The sequence below is a fragment of the Balaenoptera borealis genome (genome assembly GCF_965194805.1).
Source record: "Balaenoptera borealis genome assembly, chromosome: 10".
Classification (NCBI taxonomy): Eukaryota; Metazoa; Chordata; class Mammalia; order Artiodactyla; family Balaenopteridae; genus Balaenoptera; species Balaenoptera borealis.
This window is the reverse complement of record NC_138874.1, coordinates 77,053,870-77,074,972: the sequence shown is the minus strand read 5'-3', so window position 1 is coordinate 77,074,972 and position 21,103 is coordinate 77,053,870. Positions and strand designations below refer to the sequence as shown.

The window sequence follows — 21,103 nt, the reverse complement described above, 5'->3', positions numbered from 1 at the left end:
CCCTGAAAAGCTTCTTAGAATCACAAGACTTTTGCTTGAATCCACATACCTTATCCCTATCTTGGGTTTTAATGATTTTTCAATAACAAGCAAAACAAAGAAAGACACAAACTTTCTCACCAGAAGATTCAAAGTAAACTGGAAGATGAATTTTAGAGAGAGGCACAGTGACAAAATTAGTTAAATATCACAGCCTGAAATTAGAGAAAGAAAAAAAAAAACCCAACATAATCTATATGCAGAAAGAATACCAGGATGCTAATTGAGATGACCCTGGGACATCAGGAAATTATTAACTTATATTTAGTGATTTCTGATTGAGCATGTAGGAAAACACAATATGCTTAATGTAACTTCTATCCAAAATATTTTATACTAAAAACAATTGCTTTGGTGTTTCAAGGAGTAAGCCCTGGAGTTCAATGGTATTAATGGTAATTACTTCTCAAAAGTAAATATGCATACAAACCACCTTGCGATCTTGTGAGAACATGGATTCTTGTTTAGCAGACCTGGGGGTGTGGGCAAGACTCTATATTTCTAATAAGCTCCCAGTTAATGCTGATAGTTTTTATGGCAAGAGTGTAGCATGCATTAATTTCCAGTAATGTCAGATAAATGAGATGTTACTGTATTAGATCTCAAATACTTTTTGAAATTTGAAATTAAAACATACTACTCATGTAAGTTAAGCTACATACAATTTGTTCACTTTGAAAATAAGGACATAGCATTATAGTAAACAAGTTTTAAAATATGAACCATGTAGGAGGGAAATAGTAACACATTATTCAATCTTTCAACCATATAATAAGCGTGCATGAGAGAATTTTATTGAAATCTGAACTTGGTCAATACCGTGCAAAATTTGAAGTGAGCTACATCTATAAAATACAAAGCCATAATAAAATTCTGAATTATCTTAAATTATATTACTTCATCCTTTTTATATCTGGAGAGAATGCAACACACAAGGCAAGTTTGGGGGATTTTTTCTGAAAGGATATTTTTTTTTTCATTTCTGTTAATGGTGAAACACTGTGCTTTGTTCAATGGTGAAAAATCAAGACTGTGTTCTTTGATTAAAAAAATGGACCCAGGCGATCATTTTCTGGTCTGCATTTTATGCACATAAACATTATGTGCATTAAAATATTTTATGAATAAACTGGAGCTGGGAAAAGTGAAATACTATAATATGTTTGAAGCTATGAATTTACAGCCTTTATTGGCATTTCACATATTATATAAATTCTTGACCCTGCCAAATTCCTTTATACTGAGTTAGTTAATAAAATATTCATGTTCGGTGGCATTAATGTGAGACTTCTCTGATCTTACTATACTTTCTATACTGAAATTGTGGTTCTAGATGCATTACTGCCTATTTGACCCTTTCTTGCCTCAGGAAGCTTTTGCTCTGATGCTCCAAATAATTATTTAACTTCAAATGGCTACACTAAATTGCCTCTTATGATTGGTATGGTTAGAGTGTTTACAGAGTGTGGGGCGCACACCAGGGAAAATTGTAAATGATATTTATAAAAGAGATATGACTTCAAATGTTTAATAGGTCAACATATACATACGAAAACTCTGAAAAACTTTCTATTGGACAATAAGGAAAATAGGCCCATGATTCTACATAATTTACAGAAGATCCCCACATTAACTATCACTCTTTGTAATTCAATCTTTCATTTAAAAAATCAGGATGGTATAGACAGCAACTGTATAAACCCGTTACCTGTAAAATCCTCTAATATAAATTTTTCCCATTTTTTATGAAAAGTAAAATTACATGCACCAAAACAAGTTCCGTGAAGCTAGAGATGAAAAGTAATCTATGTTAATCAACAAAATATAAATGATTATTTAGTAAATTATTTCTTCTTTATTAAAATGAAAAAAATTTCAGGGCCCAACAAAACAGCTAAATGTTTAAATGATGTTATATAGTGAATTGAGAGTCTGTCCAAAAAGATATTTGGGAAGAACAATTAGTTGATACAAATGTGAGTGTAAATCTGTCTCTTTTTAAACTTTAAAGCCTGTTGTTCAATGTTTTAGCTTGTGTGCATGATATAAATCCCATACGTTGGTTTCTCGGTGACAGTAAAAAGGGCAGTTTATTAAAAACTGAAGTAAATATTAAAATAACTTTAAAAAAAATCAGTCACAGTTTTGTCATTGGTATATGGAGGTTGTTCCAGGGACCCATCCAAAGCTCCTCGTCATCTGACTGCGTGTGGTCACTATTGAAGTCCAGAACCTCCTTGATGTTCTTACTGTCAACCATGGACTCCTGTTCAACTGTGCTTTTCAGCCTGTTCCCCAAAGGCTTCACTGTTGTACTGTCAGTCCCCACATGGCAAGGGGCAAATGTAACCAGAGTTGGTCTTGTGTTCATTTTCTCAGTAGAAAATGGCCCCTTCGATAATGTGTTCAAGGGGACATTCTCCTCATGTGTCACTGCCAACTTGTCTAGTTTCTTAAAGTGCCTCCCCAATCGAACAGGGGAAGTAACTTTTAAGTTATCGGCAAGGCAGGCACGGCGGGTTCTCACCACAGAGCCATTCTGTGCAATGTATATATTGCCATTGATATTACTGTGGATTTTAGGATTGTGAAGACGGTTTCTCTGACATTCAGGAGCACTCTCTTCTCCAGCTGAGCTACTTTCATACTCTCGATCAACAACTAACTTTATCATTCTTTTTCTTGCCCACTGTCAAAATAAAAAAGCATGAATCATTATTAAAGGAATTAAAAGGGTAAAGATTACAATGCCTGCAAAATTCAAAACCTTTGACAGAAAGCTATCAAAGGTAACAACTCAAGAGGTAGAGGGAAGAACCTTTTTATTAACATCAGTTTCTTTTCCACAAATTCTTCATTGGTTTGAGAGCGTAATAACTTCTGAAAAAAGTTGCTAGGTTGGAAAGTAGACATTTCAGGAAGTACTTGTATTATTTTAGATCAAATTACTGCTATACTGTGGGAAAATAAAAGTATATTGGTTATATTTAAGAATCTGATCCATTCTTTGACAGTTGCTATACTTTTCAGGAAAGTTAAATTGAAAGGAAAGCCCAGCATTATTAGTATATTCTGTTCATGCTAATACTTCCATTCCCAATATTTTAAAGATATTTTTGAACCTACAATATTGTAATTCTTAATTAATCCTCCATTATTAGCCAAACTTTTTGTATAATTTGATGCATTTATTCACTTGAAGCGTCCTGGTTTTCTGGATCATCCCATTTAAATACATGTTAACTTAAAAGAAAATATCTTCCCATCCTGCACAATTTATTTTGTAATACACAAAACAGAAAACTAATGATTGTAAATTTTCCTTTAGTAAGCAACTGGAACACAATGGAAATTTTCACAAATTTATTTTTCTTTTACCAATCCACATTAGAAATGACAAGGTGCAGAGGTGAAAAACTACTTGGTTATTCTTAAAATAGTATTGTCATTTTGGGGATATGTGAAGTACCAACGTGTTACACTAAGTAAGCCATGATTTTGGATTTCCAGATATATATTTCAAAATTATTATGTTACCCAGAAAAAAAATTTATAACTGTTACAATTCAATTTTTTTTCTAAATCCACTTTAATTCCTATCCACAACAGAAAGGAAATGGTAATAACTTTTATTTTTTAAAATTTATATAATTTAACTTCTAATATTTGAAACTGCCAGCTATAAACCTAACTGAACAGGTTCATGATATTTTTGATAATATGTTTGCCATTTGAAATGTACATATATGCAAAAGTAGACTTGTAGAGATCTCATTTGTTACAGCTTGTCCTAAGGATTTAAGATGATACAAAACCGCTGTATATATATATATAATATATATATATTCATATAGTCCATTCCAGTAGTCAGAGCATCACTGGCAATACATAATGCCACATTGCATTAACAGAAATCACAGTATGAAATATTAAATACTGAGTAACTGATTGCATGTCTTCTGAATTACTAATATAGGAAAGATCAGTCAGATTTACCCTAATATATTCTGATATACAAATCTGTTTGTTTGGATAGCATATATATTCACTTCTCTGGCATGCTTCCAAATCTTAAGTCAGATAAGAATCATGATCAATTTCCTCCCCTTCAAGTGTCATTTCAGAGAACACACAGAAGGCACTGCACACAAGAGCACTCATCACTGCAAAACTTTCACCTACTGTGATCTCTTTTAAAGTGCTGTGTTGTAACCTTCTGAGCTTGCTCCTGGAGACTTCTTTTGGTTTGCTCGCTTGCTTGGGTCATACTCTGGCACCTGAAAGCCCCAAGGACCTCCAGACTGACTTTCACTACTACTGCTACTCCTACCCGATTCTGACTCCTCCTCACTTTCCACACCTCCTTCCACTGAAGCTGATTCTGCACTGCCCTCCTCAGTGATGTCTTGAGATTCGAGGTCTGTGGGCTCTTCCACAGGGGCCAGCTCACTTTCCTGTTCTTCTGCTGGGTGTTCCTCCTCTTCTTCCAAGTTCCGTTCTTCTGGCTCTTCAGGTAGCTCCTCTTTTCTATCTTTGACTTTCTTGACCTCTTCAGCAATGGGCCTTCTTCTTGCAAGAAAAATGTTCTTCCTTGCCTTTTCTCCTTCTGACTCCGTGGATTCCGATTCTTCTGATTCAGGGGTAGAACTTTCTTCCTCCTCAGAGGGTGTCTCTGTCTCAGACTCCTCTTCTGTCGTCTCAGACTCACTGAACTCGGATTCCTCTTCACTGTATTCAGTATAGTCGCTTGAGGATTCCTCCTCCGACTCTACTGTGCTTTCTGTAGCTTCCTCTTGGTCCAGTGTTAGTTTCAAATAATCTTTATCTTCTGCCTCAAGGCGTCTCTGCCACTCTTCATCCTCAAGGTCAATGATGCCTCTTCTATCAGCTAGTCCTCTAACTTTCTTAAAAATCATGGGGAATATCCTGGCTCTCTTCCACGTCGTATATGTTGGCTCAGCTGCTGGTGGCTTTTCAATAGTGACAACTACTTCTTCCTCCTCACTAGGCTCTCTAATTTCAACTTTTGGTTTTTTAACTTTCTTTGCCTTTTCCTGAAAATCATGAAAATGCAATTGAAGTGTCAGCTGGGGAATGGTTATTATGTGACCGTGTCTCACACAAGTTAAGCAAGAGTGAATCTGCAGGCTGACAGCTTCATGCAAGTTATAAAACTGGCTTCATAGAACAATCACACAATTCCCTACTGTTTATCCCCACTGCATATAGAGAGAAGGTGTTCAAGGAAATGTAAATTATTTTATTTTAGCTTATACCTTATAATACCAAAATTTAATGCTTTCTCATTTTTTCTTATTCAAAATTTATTTTGCACCTTAGATCAAAAGAGAAAGAAATAAATTAATCATTACCTCTTCCCTCTCCCATCCCTAGACTTTGATTAATAGTTTTATGTATTTGCTTTAACAAAATTTTAAGCAATCAGGAAATTATGATAGCTTATCTGAATAGCTAATGTAAAATCTGACTATTTTTAAAATTTTGAACAGGGTAAAACTACAGTGACATCAAAACTTTTTTCTTTAAAATTTTTGGATAAGTATTCCAAATAAATATTTCAGGCAAAGTATAAGAATTTGATATAGATGAATTATGGTAATTTAAACTTAAATGATGTAATTCCATTAAGAATACTGGTGGTTTTATTTTTCTCTTATAATTAAAAGATTGATATTGTACTTTTTCATTATTTTTAGGTTTGCTAGACAATGTGGGAGCATTTTGTTTTGCAAAATACTTTTTAACGTATTTGATTATAATATTATCTTTATGGAATAACATTTAGGATTTTATAAAATATACATTTTATTGTGGCTTTATTCCAAGTGTTTAATGTTTTATAGAAATAAATAAAACTTATATAAAAATAATTTCTTTCTATAGACAAGGCAATGGAATGGTTAGCGTTATTAAATTGTTCTATGGAAATCAACTACTAAGTGAATAGGATTTCTGATTTTTGAAATGTTTTTGTAGCCTGCTATTCAAATAGGGCTAAAAAATATTATTCTTGAAATATTAACATTACATAAAAAAATTACAGTAATTACCTCTTCCTCCTCATATTCCTCCTCAGCTTCGCCAACCACCTCACCATATTCCTCTTGTCCAGTTGGTGGTAACAAACGACGGCGACTTCCATATTGAGGCATTTCATACCTGTAACAGAAACTTACAACTTTAAGCAGTTTTTCATTTGATCTGTATAACCATGACTGATCTCTGTTTTCTTCTTTTTCTTCATCATTCAATCAACAGATATTTATACAGCACCTGTTGGGCTCCTTGTAAACTAGTTACAAAATCATAGAGAAAGAACTATAACCTGATGACCAATGACTTTTGCCATAATGGTACCCTGGAATAACAAGAAGAACAGTTATTTCAGATTTAAGTTTTAGGAGAGACTAGAGTGAAGAGAAAGGAATATTTTTCCTTGACTAACTGAAGAATTTAGGGCGCCAAATTGATTCTTTCTGAAAGTATGATAGCTTATTCAAAACATAAATTCTCTTAAGTTTATAGTAAAAATCTGCTTCAAATATGATCTGTAATGGTCTTTATTTTCCTCTACTGTATGTTTAGAAAGCAGTTAACTTATGTGTGTAGAACTGACTTTTGAAATGCTTATTACCGGATTCTAAAGTATGTTTTCTTCTTCATTTCTCTTGGGCAAATCTTGAGGCTGATTGGTTAGATAAAATGTTAAATATCTCATATGAAAGAAATGGTGAATTCAGGAATTGAGCAAATATGTTTGACTTCTATTTCTGATTTAAATAATTTGAATAATTTTATTGCATTTTTCAAGTTGTAGCCAATATCAATATAAACATCAAAACAGAATTCAATATAGAAACATGGTTAAACTTGATTGAAGCTAAAACTAGATACATAACTCATTTTCAAAAATGAAACTGATGAAATGACACTCATAAAAATGCTAGTAATAAGTCATTTAATAACACCTTATTATTCATAAAAATATTAAGATACTGGATAAAAAATCTGAAGATGTACCCATGCTCATAACTGTAATAATCTTGTCCATATTCCTGGCCAGGATCAATTCCAGACTCCATGGATAACTCCTATTATTCAAAAAGAGAAATCACATTTGAAAATAAATTCTTATCACATTTCAGCTCAATGTCAGATTTCCAGACCTAGTATTCGATGACTCAAAACACTGCTGTCAAAATAACTTTAATTACAAATGTTAGTTAAACATATTCAAATATATATATATATATATATATATATATATATATATATATATATATATATATATATTTGGCTGTTAACTCTTTTACACAAAATTAAGTTATGCTATTAGAACTGAGGAGGGGGAAAGTAAATTTTGTCTAATGGTAAACCTGTTAAAGATAACGGATAAGCATATCATTTGTTCTTAGATAATTTTAAAAACTATCAATAGACAGTTAATATTTCAATCTATTTAACATATTACTAATACACTTTAGCCTTGAAGAAAATTATAACATTATCTTCAGCACTGTTTCATCATCCTGATAACAATTTTCTAGTATCTAGAGCTCTTCCATTCATCAAATGCTATTCTTATGAAAGGATCTGAAAATAATCATTTATACATTAATAAAAAATGTGCTAATGTGTGATATATCCCAAGGATATTTACACTTTAAAACATACTGCTAATTCTGAATTTAATTTTTTTTTTTAAAGAAATTTGTCAGACAATAGGCCCTTTCGAGGTTTCCAGTTCTAAATTCCAGACAATATTGATTTTTGTCACTCTACACTTATGGAAAGATATTTTTCCTGAGACATACATATAGAACTAGCTTTAAATAACTATTAAATTCAATTTCACTGTATTTCCCTCTTTAACTCTATTTTAACATTTAAATAAGTTGAACTGCCAAGGTTTAACCAAATTAATTTGCAATGAAGTAAGAAAAGGGAAGAAGGAAAACGTATAGGTATACACAGGAAAACGAGTGGATACTTATTTCTAAGATCATCTACTATTCATAAGAACTAATTTTGTTGATCCAGATATAGTATGAGTCAGGAAAAGTCCTCTGTGGACACTAATATATCATTTAAAAAGTGTGGAAATTCACAGCCTGCATGATGGAAATGGACAATAGCCTTCACTTGTGCTTTGTTTGGCAAATATCATTTTAAAAAAGTGATTAGTTGCCCAAATGCTAATCAGAAAATGCTGTTAAAGATCTGAGTTTTGATTTCTCTCAAAAAATAAAAAGATGGCAACACTGGGCTCATATTTTTATACTTCATGAATTTAGTTGGTGGTACTACTCCTTAAAGCAATCTTGTTTTCTCCTGGTTACTGCTGTATTCTCAACCACATTATTCTTTACATCTACACCCCCAGTCACAATAGGATGCCCCATCTGCTCTTTTTTTTTTTTTTTACATTGAATAAACTCTGTTCATTTACATCACTTCCCTAGATTTTTATAAGTTTGCAATTCCTCTACTAAATGTACTCTCTGATGAATTTGCAGTTACAAATACTTTGTGAATTAATTGCAAAAGAATCCAGTTTTGATGTTAAAAAGGATTCAGTTTACCCACAAGATTAACTAAAAGTATATATATAGATAGATAGATAGATAGATAGATAGATAGATAGATAGATAGATAAATAGATCAGCAATACCATGTTGTGTCAGGGACATGGAGCTCTCATATACTTCTGGAGGGATTATAAATTAGCAAAACCATTTGGGAAATGTTTGGGAATAATACCAAAGTCAAATATATGCATCTCTTTTCACAGAAATTCAATTTAGTTCAGTCTATGTGCCCAACATATATATGTAAAATTGTTCACCAAAATACATCATCTATAACAGCCTAAAACTGAAACTGATGCAAAAGTCCATGAGATAAGCACACTACTACATCACACAGCAGAGATGAATCTCCCCAACAGAATGATGAGCAAAGGAAGTCAGGTACAAAATGAAACATGATTCTATATTATTCTACTTATATAAACTTCAAAAACAGACAAACCAATCTAGGTGTTAGAAACCAGGTAAAAAGTTTTCAATTAGCAGTAATCACACTTTGGAAAAACCTCATTGGCTACAATATTGCTGCTACTGAGCAATAAACGGCTCTATTTAGAAGGAACTCATGCCATTTGTGATGACAACATGAAATGAACCTTGAGGGCATTATGCTAAGTGAAACAAGCCAGACAGAGAGATACAAATACTGTATGGTATTACTTATATGTGGAATCTGAAAATAAAAAAACAAATTAAAAGCCAAACTCATAGAAACAGAGTAGAAAAGTGGTTGCTCAGTGCAGGAAATAGGGAGAGGTTAGTGAAAGTGTCCAAATTTTCAGCTATAAGATGAACAAGGTCTGAGCGTCTAATATAAAACATGGTGACTACAGTTGGTAACACTGTACTGTATGACTGAAATTTGCTAAAAGGGTACAACTTAAATATTCTCACCAAAAAAATAAAAATTAAAAAAAAGATAAATATGTGAGGATGGATGTGTTAGTCTTTTCACAGTGTATACATATGTCAAATCACCACAAGGGACACTTGAAATATCTTACAATTTAATTTGTCACTTATACCTCGATAAAGCTGAAATTAAATATATGTATTAAATACTTATCTTGGGAAAAAAGAAGCTAGGTGAGTGGTTAGGGAAAGGAGAAATAATATCTGAGTGTTAACATGGAGGGGCTTCTGGAGAGCTAGTAGGGCATGAGCACGCTGTAAAAATTCATTTTGCTGCACTATATGATTTTATGTCTGCAGTTTTATTTCCAATAAAAATGTTTATTGTAGGAAAAGGTTTATTGTAGGAAGCCAATTCAGACCAATAAGAAATTGGGACAAAGTTAAAGTCTAAATTTGACTTATTCAAATTAAATACTTAAAAAAATACACATTTCATATTGGTAGGCTTAGACTTTTGAGGCATCCAAAACGCAACGTAATTATACTGGTTTAAATGAAGCAAATAGGTCTCAGAAGTAAGACTTAACTACTTGACCAATGCATGTTTTATCTAATACATAGGGAGACTGAGCAAAGACTGCCAAATGATTTAAGTTGAAACCTAAATGTCCATCAATGGAAGAATGTATAAAGAAAATGTGGTACATAACGGAGTATTATTCAGCCTTAAAAAAAAAAAAAAGAAAAAACTCTTGCCATATGCTACCACATGGATGAACCTTGAGAACACTGTGCTAAGTGAAATAAGCCAGTCACAGAAGGGCAAATGCTGCGTGACTTCACTTACATGTGTTATCTTAAATAGTCAATCTCAGAGAAGCAGAAAGTAAAATGATGGTTGCCAGGGGATGGGGAGAGGGGGGAATGTGGCGTTGCTATGTAACAGGTCTAAAGTTTCAATTAAGCAAGATGAAAAAGTTTAGAGGTTGCTGTGCAGCATTCTGCTTCTAGCTAACAATACTGTATTGCGAACTTAAAAATTTAAGAAGAAAGATCTCAAGTTATGTGTTCTTACAACAATTTTAAAAAAAACCAAAGGTTTTGAAGTTGAATTCTAATAACTTTTAGCAATAATGAAAAATATTTATGGAAACATAATGCGACTGAGTGGATTTCAGATTTTAAAATAATCAATTTTCTTTACAGACACGTACTTTTTCTTTTTCTCTGAACAGTAAATGAAACTCAGCTCTTGCTAGCTACAATATATATCTGGCATCAAATGACTTTAAAAAATACAATAGAAGGATAGAGCAACTGGGGAAGAACCCAGGAAACTCAATCATAGATTTAATCTGTCACTCTATAGTCTGTAGGGAGAGATAGGAGCTAGTAGAAGGGAATACTCTGAAGGGTCAGTCTTGGATACTTCTACCACCCAGAAAAAAAGACAATGGAGGAAGGACTTGGTGACCATGAAGCTCCTTAAGTCAGCCCGAAAACATAGTGGAATAGTGGCCTTTTTTGCTGTTCCACACAGTCCCTGTTGCCAAAGATGCTTTTATGGGCAGATCAAATGCTTAATGTTATTTTAAAAATTAATTTTTGCTGACCACACACACATAGAGTTAACCTAGTATCTTATTGACCAAAGTATAAAAGTTTATACTGATGCAAACAAAACAAGAAAAATAACTACCATTTACTGAATTTCTTCCCACTATGTCCCAGCTGCTGAGCTAGGAGCTTATATATTAAATATTACTGCCAACATTCTATAAAAGATGAAATTGATGCTTAGGAGGATACATAGCTTGACTAAGGCCTTGCATCCAGTAACTGGCATTTGGATTTTAACTCTGAGTTATCAGATTCAACAGTTTATGGAGAAGTCTCCATGGAAATTTTTGATAAAATATATAAAAGTTGAATATTCCTGTCACTCAACCTCTCAATTTTGGGGAGTAAATTCTAACCACAAAATGCCTGTCTTTAGCAAAGTTAAGATTCTGTTGTTGAGAAATAGGAATAAAGGAATAATTTTTTTAAGTGGAGCTTATAAAATACTAAATTTTCCAAAGTAAGGAGATATTTAAAATTAACTTTAATATATATGCTTTTTATTTAGGAAGTATATATGAATAATAAATAAATAAATAAAAATGATATGCATTTATTATATAACTCCAAATATCTTTTTTCTTTTTGCAGAAGAACATGTCATAGGCATCTTAAAACAGACATGTGCCCAAAGGCAGTATTTTGAATCACATTTCAATGATTAAAGTCTGTTTATCACAACCTAATTTCTACCTTTGTGATTTCAGCACAGATGTCAGCGGTCTTTCTTCAGACTTTGCCTAACCTAAATCTGATCTCAAGAACAGTTCTGATGAATCTAGATTCACTAAGATAACTGACAGATCAGGTTCATGACTCGCTTCATTTAATGATTGCTTGTTTTTAATAGGAACAAAGGTCTTATTTATCTAACTCCCAGAGAATGAAGCTAAAAATTTGGAATTTCAGTCACCAGAAAACAGCAGAGAGGTGATTTGCTTGCTTATTTATTTGCTTAGTTGTTTTAATTTAAAAACACCTCTTCTCTTCCTTGTAAAATTATGCCATACTGGCAGCCACCCACTCTGTCCACATGTTAGATGGGCCTCGAAGTCACATAAAGTATTGTCAAGACTCAGTGAAGGTTGAAAAGAAAAAAAATTGATACCTCTGGTTTAAGGAGAGAAGGCCTCAGCAGTTGTTGTTGCTGCCAAAGGAAAGTAAAATAGAAAAAGGTTTAGAAAATAATTCAGGTGGAAAAAGTAGATTATCATTGAAAAGAGAGAAAAAAAGGCCACAGCTTAAAACTGGTTACCTTGGGTTATGATTTATTATTCATGTGATAGCTACTAACAGCATTAAATAATATTTTGACTATTAATGTTAGACCATAATTAATTAATATGCTTTAATTTCATCATTGTTTTAATTAACATCAAAGCTAATAACCTTAATAAATAAAAATCTATAAATGATTTTTTGGTTTAAGCTTCATAGTACAAAGAGTCATTTATGGTTCTGAAGCACTTTAAGTATCACACAATTCTTTTTAGCAAATTTAACCTTGTTTTAAATTGCCCCTCTTTTTTTCTCCCCAGTCATATTATATATAATCAGGTTCATGAGGAAGAAGGGTAGGGCACACAAAATAATGATATGGTTGTAATATATTCATCATTATATTTAAGACATGCTCCCCATTTTTCTTTTTACCAAAATGTGGATTGCTTGAACTCAAGCATTAAGCACGTTTTCAGAAATTCTTTTGTGATTAAAGAAATTGTCCTTCCTCAGTTTTTGCAGAGATCATTTCCCACTGCCCCCCATTTCACCCATATTTTTCAAAAAACACAGTCTCTATTGATCTGTTTCATGATAATTTATACTTTAACCAGATGAAAACAAGATACACAATTCAAATTTTGGCTTCTCAACTTTTGAGGGGAATAGTTATACAACATAAATCTTAAAGTAAGCATTGGGAAAGCGGGCAGAGAAGTTCAGGGAGATAATCCTACCAATGAACCAACTGTTTGAAATGGCCAATAGAACAACTATTTGACTGAAGGGATAGATTTTCCATGATACAGATGTTAATGAGTTAGTGCAGTTAAGGTATTCACTTAAAGGGGTAGGAAGTTGGAGTTAGAGATATTCTGATTCAATCTGTTAGCCGTTATAATTATTCCTGAAAATCAGTTTTTCTTAAATGCATTTATTTTGATTTACAGAAAACCTAGGTCATATGAATTCTAAACTGTTAGCCAATTAGGTCATATGCTTACTTCATTCTCTTAACTGAAGAGCTGTATGCCAAACTATACTAACTTCTCAGTGATTCATTGATAGCACTACTTACAGTATTATTCACCAAATACCATTGGCCAGAATGCCCAGTATCTTCTCTGTAGACTGAGAGTCAAATTAACACAAAGAAAAGCCACAGCTTTCTAATAGTCTGACTTGTTTTTAACTCTTCAAAAGCTCAAGCTCAAACATGGTAGGAATGAGCCTTGGACTGATTAAAAAAAAAAAGTATCTAAATTAGAAACAGTTTCTAGATTAGATTTATAGCCTTAGAAAAATAAATTTGGGGGAATGTCACAATATTGAGAGATAATAATTCAGGAAAAAATAAATTTATCTTTGAAAAGTTCGGCAGTTGATCTTTGTTCACCCATTGAATAATAGACATAAAACCCCAAAACAAAGAAGCAACAAATATACAAGAAAATGAATAGCAAAGCATACTTATAAGTTTTGTTAAAATAAATGAAAATACCCTCATTTTGAAAGAATGTAAATCAGTCCTGGCTATAACATAAATATTGTCCTAATAAGCTTATAATGTAACATAACACCATAAAGCCCTTACCTCTGATGTATAACCTCTCCTGCAAGGCAGAAACGAAGAAATCAGTATTAAACATCTTGGATTTTCAGATTAAATAGAATTATAGATAAGGGTAATTTAAGAAAATCAGAGAAAAACTGAGAAGGTAAATTTTTCTAAAATGTTGTCTCAGTGAGAAATATATTTTGTGGCAGTATCAAGACAGGAGAATCAAGGTTTCATGCCTGCATTATTAAAAATAATTATCACTCCAGACCCTCATTCCATATGAACACCAAACCATTCACAATCTATTTTATCTCAATGGTGTATAATAACATACTTTGTTATGATCAGTTGTATTAAAAATATTCTACATCATGTCTGTCCTAAACAAGTCTTGATACATGTAAGATACTCATTTGGGGAAAAGATATGCTTCATACATGAAAAACATATTGGTACAGGACAAAAAAAAATATCTCCATGACTAGAACATATTCTTCCAAATGTTTGTAAGACTTTTTTGTGTCAAATTATTCTAAAAATAATAAATGCAAAATATTGACTAGCCTTTAAAGGTCAATTACATTATTAAACATGAAGTAAAAGAGTTTTTAGAGATATAATAGCCAAACATTCAATATTACCTAAAGATTATAAAGTTAAATGGACAAGTAAGTGAAACAGTTGACTGTACTTGAGAGGGAAAAAAGCATGGAATCTTTTCAATGTTGAATGTCATTAATTATGAAGATTTTTCATTTATTATTCATTAAACACTTGACCTAAAATATAAAACTGGTGCTGTTGACTACGCTATATGAAATTAATAAACAATTGCAATGAAGATTTATTATGAAGACTTTCTAAAGTTCAGCAAAACAATCTGTAGAAAATTTATTTAAAATATTTCAAGGACTTTAAAAAATAAGTCTGCTTATTTGAATGCATCTTAAGTGGTTAAGGCATTGTTGATTGAAATCGTTGGTAATAATGGTAATATAGTGCTTATACGCATATATTGCTATCAGCAATTTATTACAATAGTCCTCCCTTATCTGTGGTATCTCTATCTGCTACCTGCAGTCAACCATGGTCCAAAAACATTAAATGGAAAGTTCTGGAAATAAAAAGTTTGTAAGTTTTAAATTGCACTCCAATCTGAGTAGCATTATGAAACCTCACACCGTCCTTCTCTGTCCCTCCCAGGATATGAGTAGGCCCTTTTTCCAGTATATCCATGCTGTATACACTACCCGCCCATTAGTATAGGACAGAAAAGTATATACAGGGTTTGGTACTATCCGAGGTTTCAGGCATCCACTGGGGGTGTTGCAGGGTGCTTATATTATATGGTTCTGCCAATAGGGGAATGATAATCCTAAAGCATTTAGAAGTTTAGACATTTTCAGCTTTTACTCAATTTGTATCTTTTAGAAATATGTAGAGTTGAGAGCTCATATTTAGGTTTTAATAATGACTACTGAGTCACATATGTAATATAAAATATCCAATAAAACCTATATTTTTTTTTCTAGGATATTTAAATTGCTTCTTTTCATTAGCAATATTTTCCATAATGTAGGAACTAAAAAATATCAATAGATGAACTATACTTTTTGTTGAACTATACTTTTTGAACCTTTTTGTTGCCTTTTATTTAGTTATTTGTATTGTTTGTCTTAGCTCAAAGGCAAAAAGTAACTCAGAAAAGGTAAACAACAGAATCAATATGTGTAGTTATCTGTCTGCTTTCAATTAACATGACTTCCTACTGATCCTTATAAAACCATTCATATGATATTGATGCGTCTTGTTATGTAGTTTATATCCAATGTGTATTAATTTTTCATTTTACACCATTTGTATGTATTACTGTTTACTTTTAACAATAAGGATAATGTATGGTAACCTGTTTATGTCTTTTAATAAGGTACCTAATAATTTCTTGTGCACTAACTGGATCATAATAAATGCAGAATGAAAAAAGGGCATTCTGTTTTTAGAGGTTGGTTGTCAGGTTATGGGGGCTTAAGAGCTGTGGAGAGAAATAATATTTTGGCTTGTATACTCAAAGAATATTTTTAGGTCTCATGTAGAAGATGTTCCAATTGACTTTTATGATGAAGGGAATCTCTAAATATAATGTGTCAGTAAAACACTAGATTAAATATAAAACATGGCAATGGACGTTTCATTTGAAAAGTGTAAGATGCAAGAGGGAGGGGGTATGGGGATATATGTATACGTATAGTTGATTCACTTTGTTATAAAGCAGAAACTAACACACCATTTTAAAGCAATTATACTCCAATAAAGATGTTTAAAAAAAAAAAGAAAGAAAAAAGAGTTCCCAGTCAAAAAAAGATACTAATAAATTTTTTAAATTATAAAAATGCTATAAAAAAGGACAAAGTAACAATTTAATAAGGCTATACATACCTACATAAAATTGTTATTTGGATTTCTTATATTTCTTTGGTAATTATTTAGAGATTTCATTATCAAAGAATTCTAAGGAATTATCAAGACATTTCTTTCACATTTCCAAGAGGTTGATACAAAATAGCATGAACACACACACACACACGCACACTTGCACATTAAAGGCTTACACAGTTGTCAATAATACCTTGTCAGAGTCCGCCAAATAGCACAAGTTCTCATGCATATGACCAGCTGCCAACAAAAACTCCAACTGAAGTTTTTCAGTGAAAGAGAGAAAAAATTCATGTTCAAGAACCCCAGGAAAAAAAATTACTCTTGATTTGGATGAAAAGAATCTGAAGTAGAGGAACTAATGAAAATAATTAACTTTACGTTTTTTATTTGATATTGTTAATTGGGGATGCCAGATCAAATTCTTGAAAAAATGTCACATAATATGAGTCAAACAAAACCAATGAAATGATGCATTCATTGTAGGGCTCTGAATCTATATTAATATACTTACAATGGCAATTATCAAGCAAGACTTTCCCTATATTTTGGAATTGTGTTTTTCTCTGTGCAGACTTATATCTTCTAAAATATTAAAGCTGAAGAGTATAATAAACAATTACACTTGTATTCAAAGTGGGGATTTCCAGTAAACAAAATTTATTCCATGTGTGAGATGGAAAAAACAAAGTAATTACTTGATGGTCCAGTGTAGCTTTCATTAGGACAGAAAGATGGTACTTAGCTTAGCTGATGCCTTTAAGAATTTAACAAGTTTAGCTCTAAGATGTAAGAACAACTACAACTACCGAAATTTCTACCTAGAGTATAATTTTTTATTTTCTTTGCCTAAACCAAAGAGGAAAGACATATATAAAACTGGTGACAGTTCACCAGATATATTCCACTTGATTTCTATTTGAAATTTTTATATTTCATTTACATGCTATAGGCTAAATTTGGATGATTTATCCATAGCAATTAAAAGTAACTAGGAATAAAACTGATAATGCATTTTTCTAAATTTTAATACATAAGCACGTTTTATACTATTGATAAACTTAATGGATATAATTTTCAACAATGAAATAATAACTGAATTCACACTAGATAAAACTTTGTAGGCATTTACTTAACCTTCTTTTGCTGAAACAGATGAGAATTTATTTATTAAACTGGAGATAAATATTATTTTTGAAGGAGAATCTTATGATAAAATTATAATTAAGGAGATGATATAATAATGTGAACAAGCAAAACTAAAGAGCACTTTAAACATTTGTGGGAACAATGAAATGTCTTACAGAAGTCAGCAACTCAAGATTTATTTCCATTATAAAGAAGGGAAGAGAAAGCACAATGAGAAATAAATAGAATAAGACAGCAATTGAAAAAAGTAAAAGATTTATCAAATGTATAAGCATACTAGGAAGATAAAAGCAAGCCAGAGTAAAGGGTGTTCTTATAAGAAAACAGATGTCTACATCTTATAGCACCTGAGATTTATTTTGGAATACCATAATGTCTGTCATCTCCTACATTTCTAGATACATAACATTTTACTTTGGTAGTATTTCTTCTTACCAAATACATAGGCTTCAAGGAAATAACAGAACATATGATATCATTTTTTAGCTTACTTGTAACAGTCTGCAGTTTTCCTGGAACACTCATATAAAACTATGATCAAAAAGTAAATGTAAAACTTAACATGATAAACAAACATTGGTTTAAGTTGGATATCTAACTTTCATGCCCATATATGCCCATTGAAAAATAGATTGAAATTACTTACTTTTTAAATAAATGTAGACAAATAATACTACTTCGTAGTTAAGAAAATTAAGGTAAATCTATAATATGAGTTAGTAATGGTGAGATTAATAATCTTTTAAATTAAAAATGAGGAAAAACCAGCATTGCATTGAGTTTCAAGTAAAAGAATGGAATCTTCTTTAATGTTCAAATTTGCCTCCACTTGAAGCTTATGGTCAACAAAAGAGTTGTCCATTTAAAACCAGAAAAGCAACATTACAGTGAAGTAGAGTGACTGTGAGTTTGTTTTTCAATTCCCTCAACAATATTGTGCAAATTCTCCTGGTTTTGTTCAGATGTCATTTCCATATTTGTTGTCCCTGAAGGGCAACTCATTTGAAGTTTTAAGAGGTGTGCTTGTGGATTATTTTTTTCTATTTGACTGTACATGTTAGCTACTGACTTTTCAAGTTCTGCTAAGTTTTTTATATGCTTGAGGATGCCTTTTGGTTCCCTGTGAGGATTTGCATTACACACTGTTGTTGATGTTGACAGCTGTATCGCAGTGGACTTCATTTCCTTGGCTGGTGTCACATTGACAGTGTGTTTAATAGCTGGTGTAAACACACACTTCGTGGATGGAACTGAAGTCGAAGGAGGCAGTGAAGAAGGAAGAGGAGGAGATGGTGGAGGAAGAGAGGAAAGCGAAGGTGGAGGAGAAGTAGAGGAAGGAGGAGGGGGACCAGAAAGTGGAAGAAGTGGAGGAGGAGGAAGAATAGAAGGAGGGGAAGGAGGAAGACTGGAAAGAGCAAAAGGAGTAAGGATAAGAGGCACAGGAGGAGGAGGAGGAGAAGGAGGAGGAGGAGGAGGAGAGATTTTTAGTGGATGGGGAAGGTTTTCGAAAATGTCCCTTTTGGTTTCAAAAGTCATCATACAAGTGGATGCCTCTCTGCTAAGGAGTGCAGAACTTAAAATGCAAGGCATTGACGGAGAAAGTTCCAAGGAACAGACAGCAGGAGAAACAACAACATTAGGTTCTGATTTGAGTTCCACAGGTCTTGAAACGGTTGGCAAAGTGGAGAATGAGGAGTGAGACCAAGGAGAGGAAAGTGAAGAGTCTGAAGACAGAGATTGCAACTGTTCTGTTCCTTGTATAATCAGTGATTCACTTTGCCTTATTTCCTCTTTTTCTGTTACATTTGTGCCTTCAGCTGTAAGCAAGGGTCTATTGTTACCTCTTTTGTTTGGATTGGTTCCAGTACTTTCATTTTCAGCTTCCTGCCTGTTGCTTTGCCTTTGCTTTAGAGCTACGGTTTCTGACCTATTGGGAAGTTCCCACATTGGTCTCCTAGGTAAGCAGATTGGCCGATTCCACATCCTCTGAATCTTTTCTCTTGGGCCCCTCAGAAACTCATTCTTGGCTTGCATTTTGGGTAAAAATGGCTCTACAAAATCTGTTCTTAGTAAAAAGTCCGAATTTGTTGGTCTTTGATCTGTATATTCCTTGTAAATGGTACTGTGGGTATTTAAGTCGTCGTCATCAGACATCAGTGTGAATTCTCTTGCAGACTTGGGCCAGCTGTTCTTAACAGATCCATCTACATGAGTCTGCTTGTGAGCCTCAACAGTATTGGAAGAAAAGTGCTGATGTTTCCTGTCTTCTGAGACTGATTTATTTTCCCTGCTTTGTTGGAAATGGTAGAGAAGGAAAAGACTTGAAAGAAAAGAAGATAATGAAATGTAAGGAAACAGGTTGTGACATAGCTTTTATGAGAAAGATGTTTTTATGGTTCTCATTACTACTTCAAAATATAAAAGGCCAAATAACACTAATCTACTGAAGCAAGCCATTACTTTGATGTTTCTGTTCTCAAAAAGGCAGGGCAGGAAAAGCTAGAGAGCTGTGAGCAGCATGAGAAATTTTCATTTTTTAAAAAATGTGTCAATCTGCACACTGATTTTTTTTTCTTTTTTTAGTTTCCATGTGAAGCTTCCATGACCACACATAACAGTTCTCTCGTGTATAAATCACTGTTCTCCAAATTGCAGACCAGCATGTTGGCTAGTGGTTTCATACACTTTGCCTTGTTTAAGGATGCTCAGAGCTGACTGTTTTGAGGAAAGGATCCTTAGCTGTATCTGATTCAGTACCTGTCCATTATCTCTCATTTTAGTAATTCTGTCCTGGAGCTAAAAGTACTCTCCTATTTGAGATAAAGCTTGCAAGAGGATACAGAAAGAGCCCCTCAATTTTATGCTTAATAGTTTAAAAACACTATAAATATTACAAATAAGAAGAGGGGCTTCTGGTGTTTCTTTTGAACATGATATGGATCAAATTTTAGTCAAGACTCACTTTAATGAAAAGATACACTAATATAACATAGTTTTGATATCACTGAAAGATTTGCTCAGACATGGTCACTGAGTCATAGTGGCTGTGTGTCAGAATAAAATTGGATAATTCAAAGGGCACAAATAAGTGTCTCTAATGAAAGCATTGGGACCCTCTCCCCAGAAAGACTGGGGACTTGTGGTTTTAAACAGTCTGTCATTAGACTTTGCTCTCAAGCTCAGAGTAACAGATTTATTTTCGTTATTTAATATTTACCAACATAGTAGAAATGAAATAAAAGGGAAATTTTTTGAAAAAAAATTAAAATCCACATTGACACAAAGCCACATCCTAATAAAAATTAGGATGAGAGGTGAGACAATAAAATGATATATAAAGCCAAAGTTATTATTGTGGCATTTGGCAAAAATACAAACTGGAAGAGAGAATTCTTACAGGTGGTCAGGACCTCCTGAATAATTCAAAAGTGGAGACAACTTGGATTAAATCAACAGCAATCACTTTTAAAACCTTAAAAAGTAGTTTTAAAAAATCAGGGTTGACATTATATAGCAGTTGTTTCTGTGTAGATCTGTTCTTGGTTTTCTTTTTCTTGGAAAGAACTGTCTATACAATGATACCACATCATTTTTGATGGAAAGATATCCATAAATA

At 32.7% G+C, this 21,103-nt stretch overlaps 2 protein-coding genes across 8 annotated transcripts in view; one reads left to right on the top strand and one right to left on the bottom strand.

The window, feature by feature from the left end:
* Window positions 1–21,103, top strand: part of LOC309635420 (uncharacterized protein) — a gene marked incomplete at its 5' end in the record, with an annotated part of 576,760 nt that overhangs the window by 437,162 nt on the left and 118,495 nt on the right. The window lies entirely within an intron of this gene.
* Window positions 2,664–21,103, bottom strand: part of PCDH15 (protocadherin related 15) — a 751,961-nt gene continuing 733,521 nt past the window's right edge. For 3 of the 7 annotated variants that reach the window (XM_082339385.1, XM_082339384.1, XM_082339386.1), the window contains one exon: window positions 12,197–19,807. In XM_082339385.1, the coding sequence (XP_082195511.1) occupies window positions 18,370–19,807 (1,438 nt within the window). In that variant the 3' untranslated portion in view covers window positions 12,197–18,369. Of the gene's footprint in view, window positions 2,729–3,205; window positions 5,094–6,110; window positions 6,220–7,080; window positions 7,152–12,196; window positions 19,808–21,103 lie in introns of those variants that run through there. The other 4 variants (XM_082339383.1, XM_082339382.1, XR_014230935.1 and 1 more) reach the window with 4 other exon arrangements.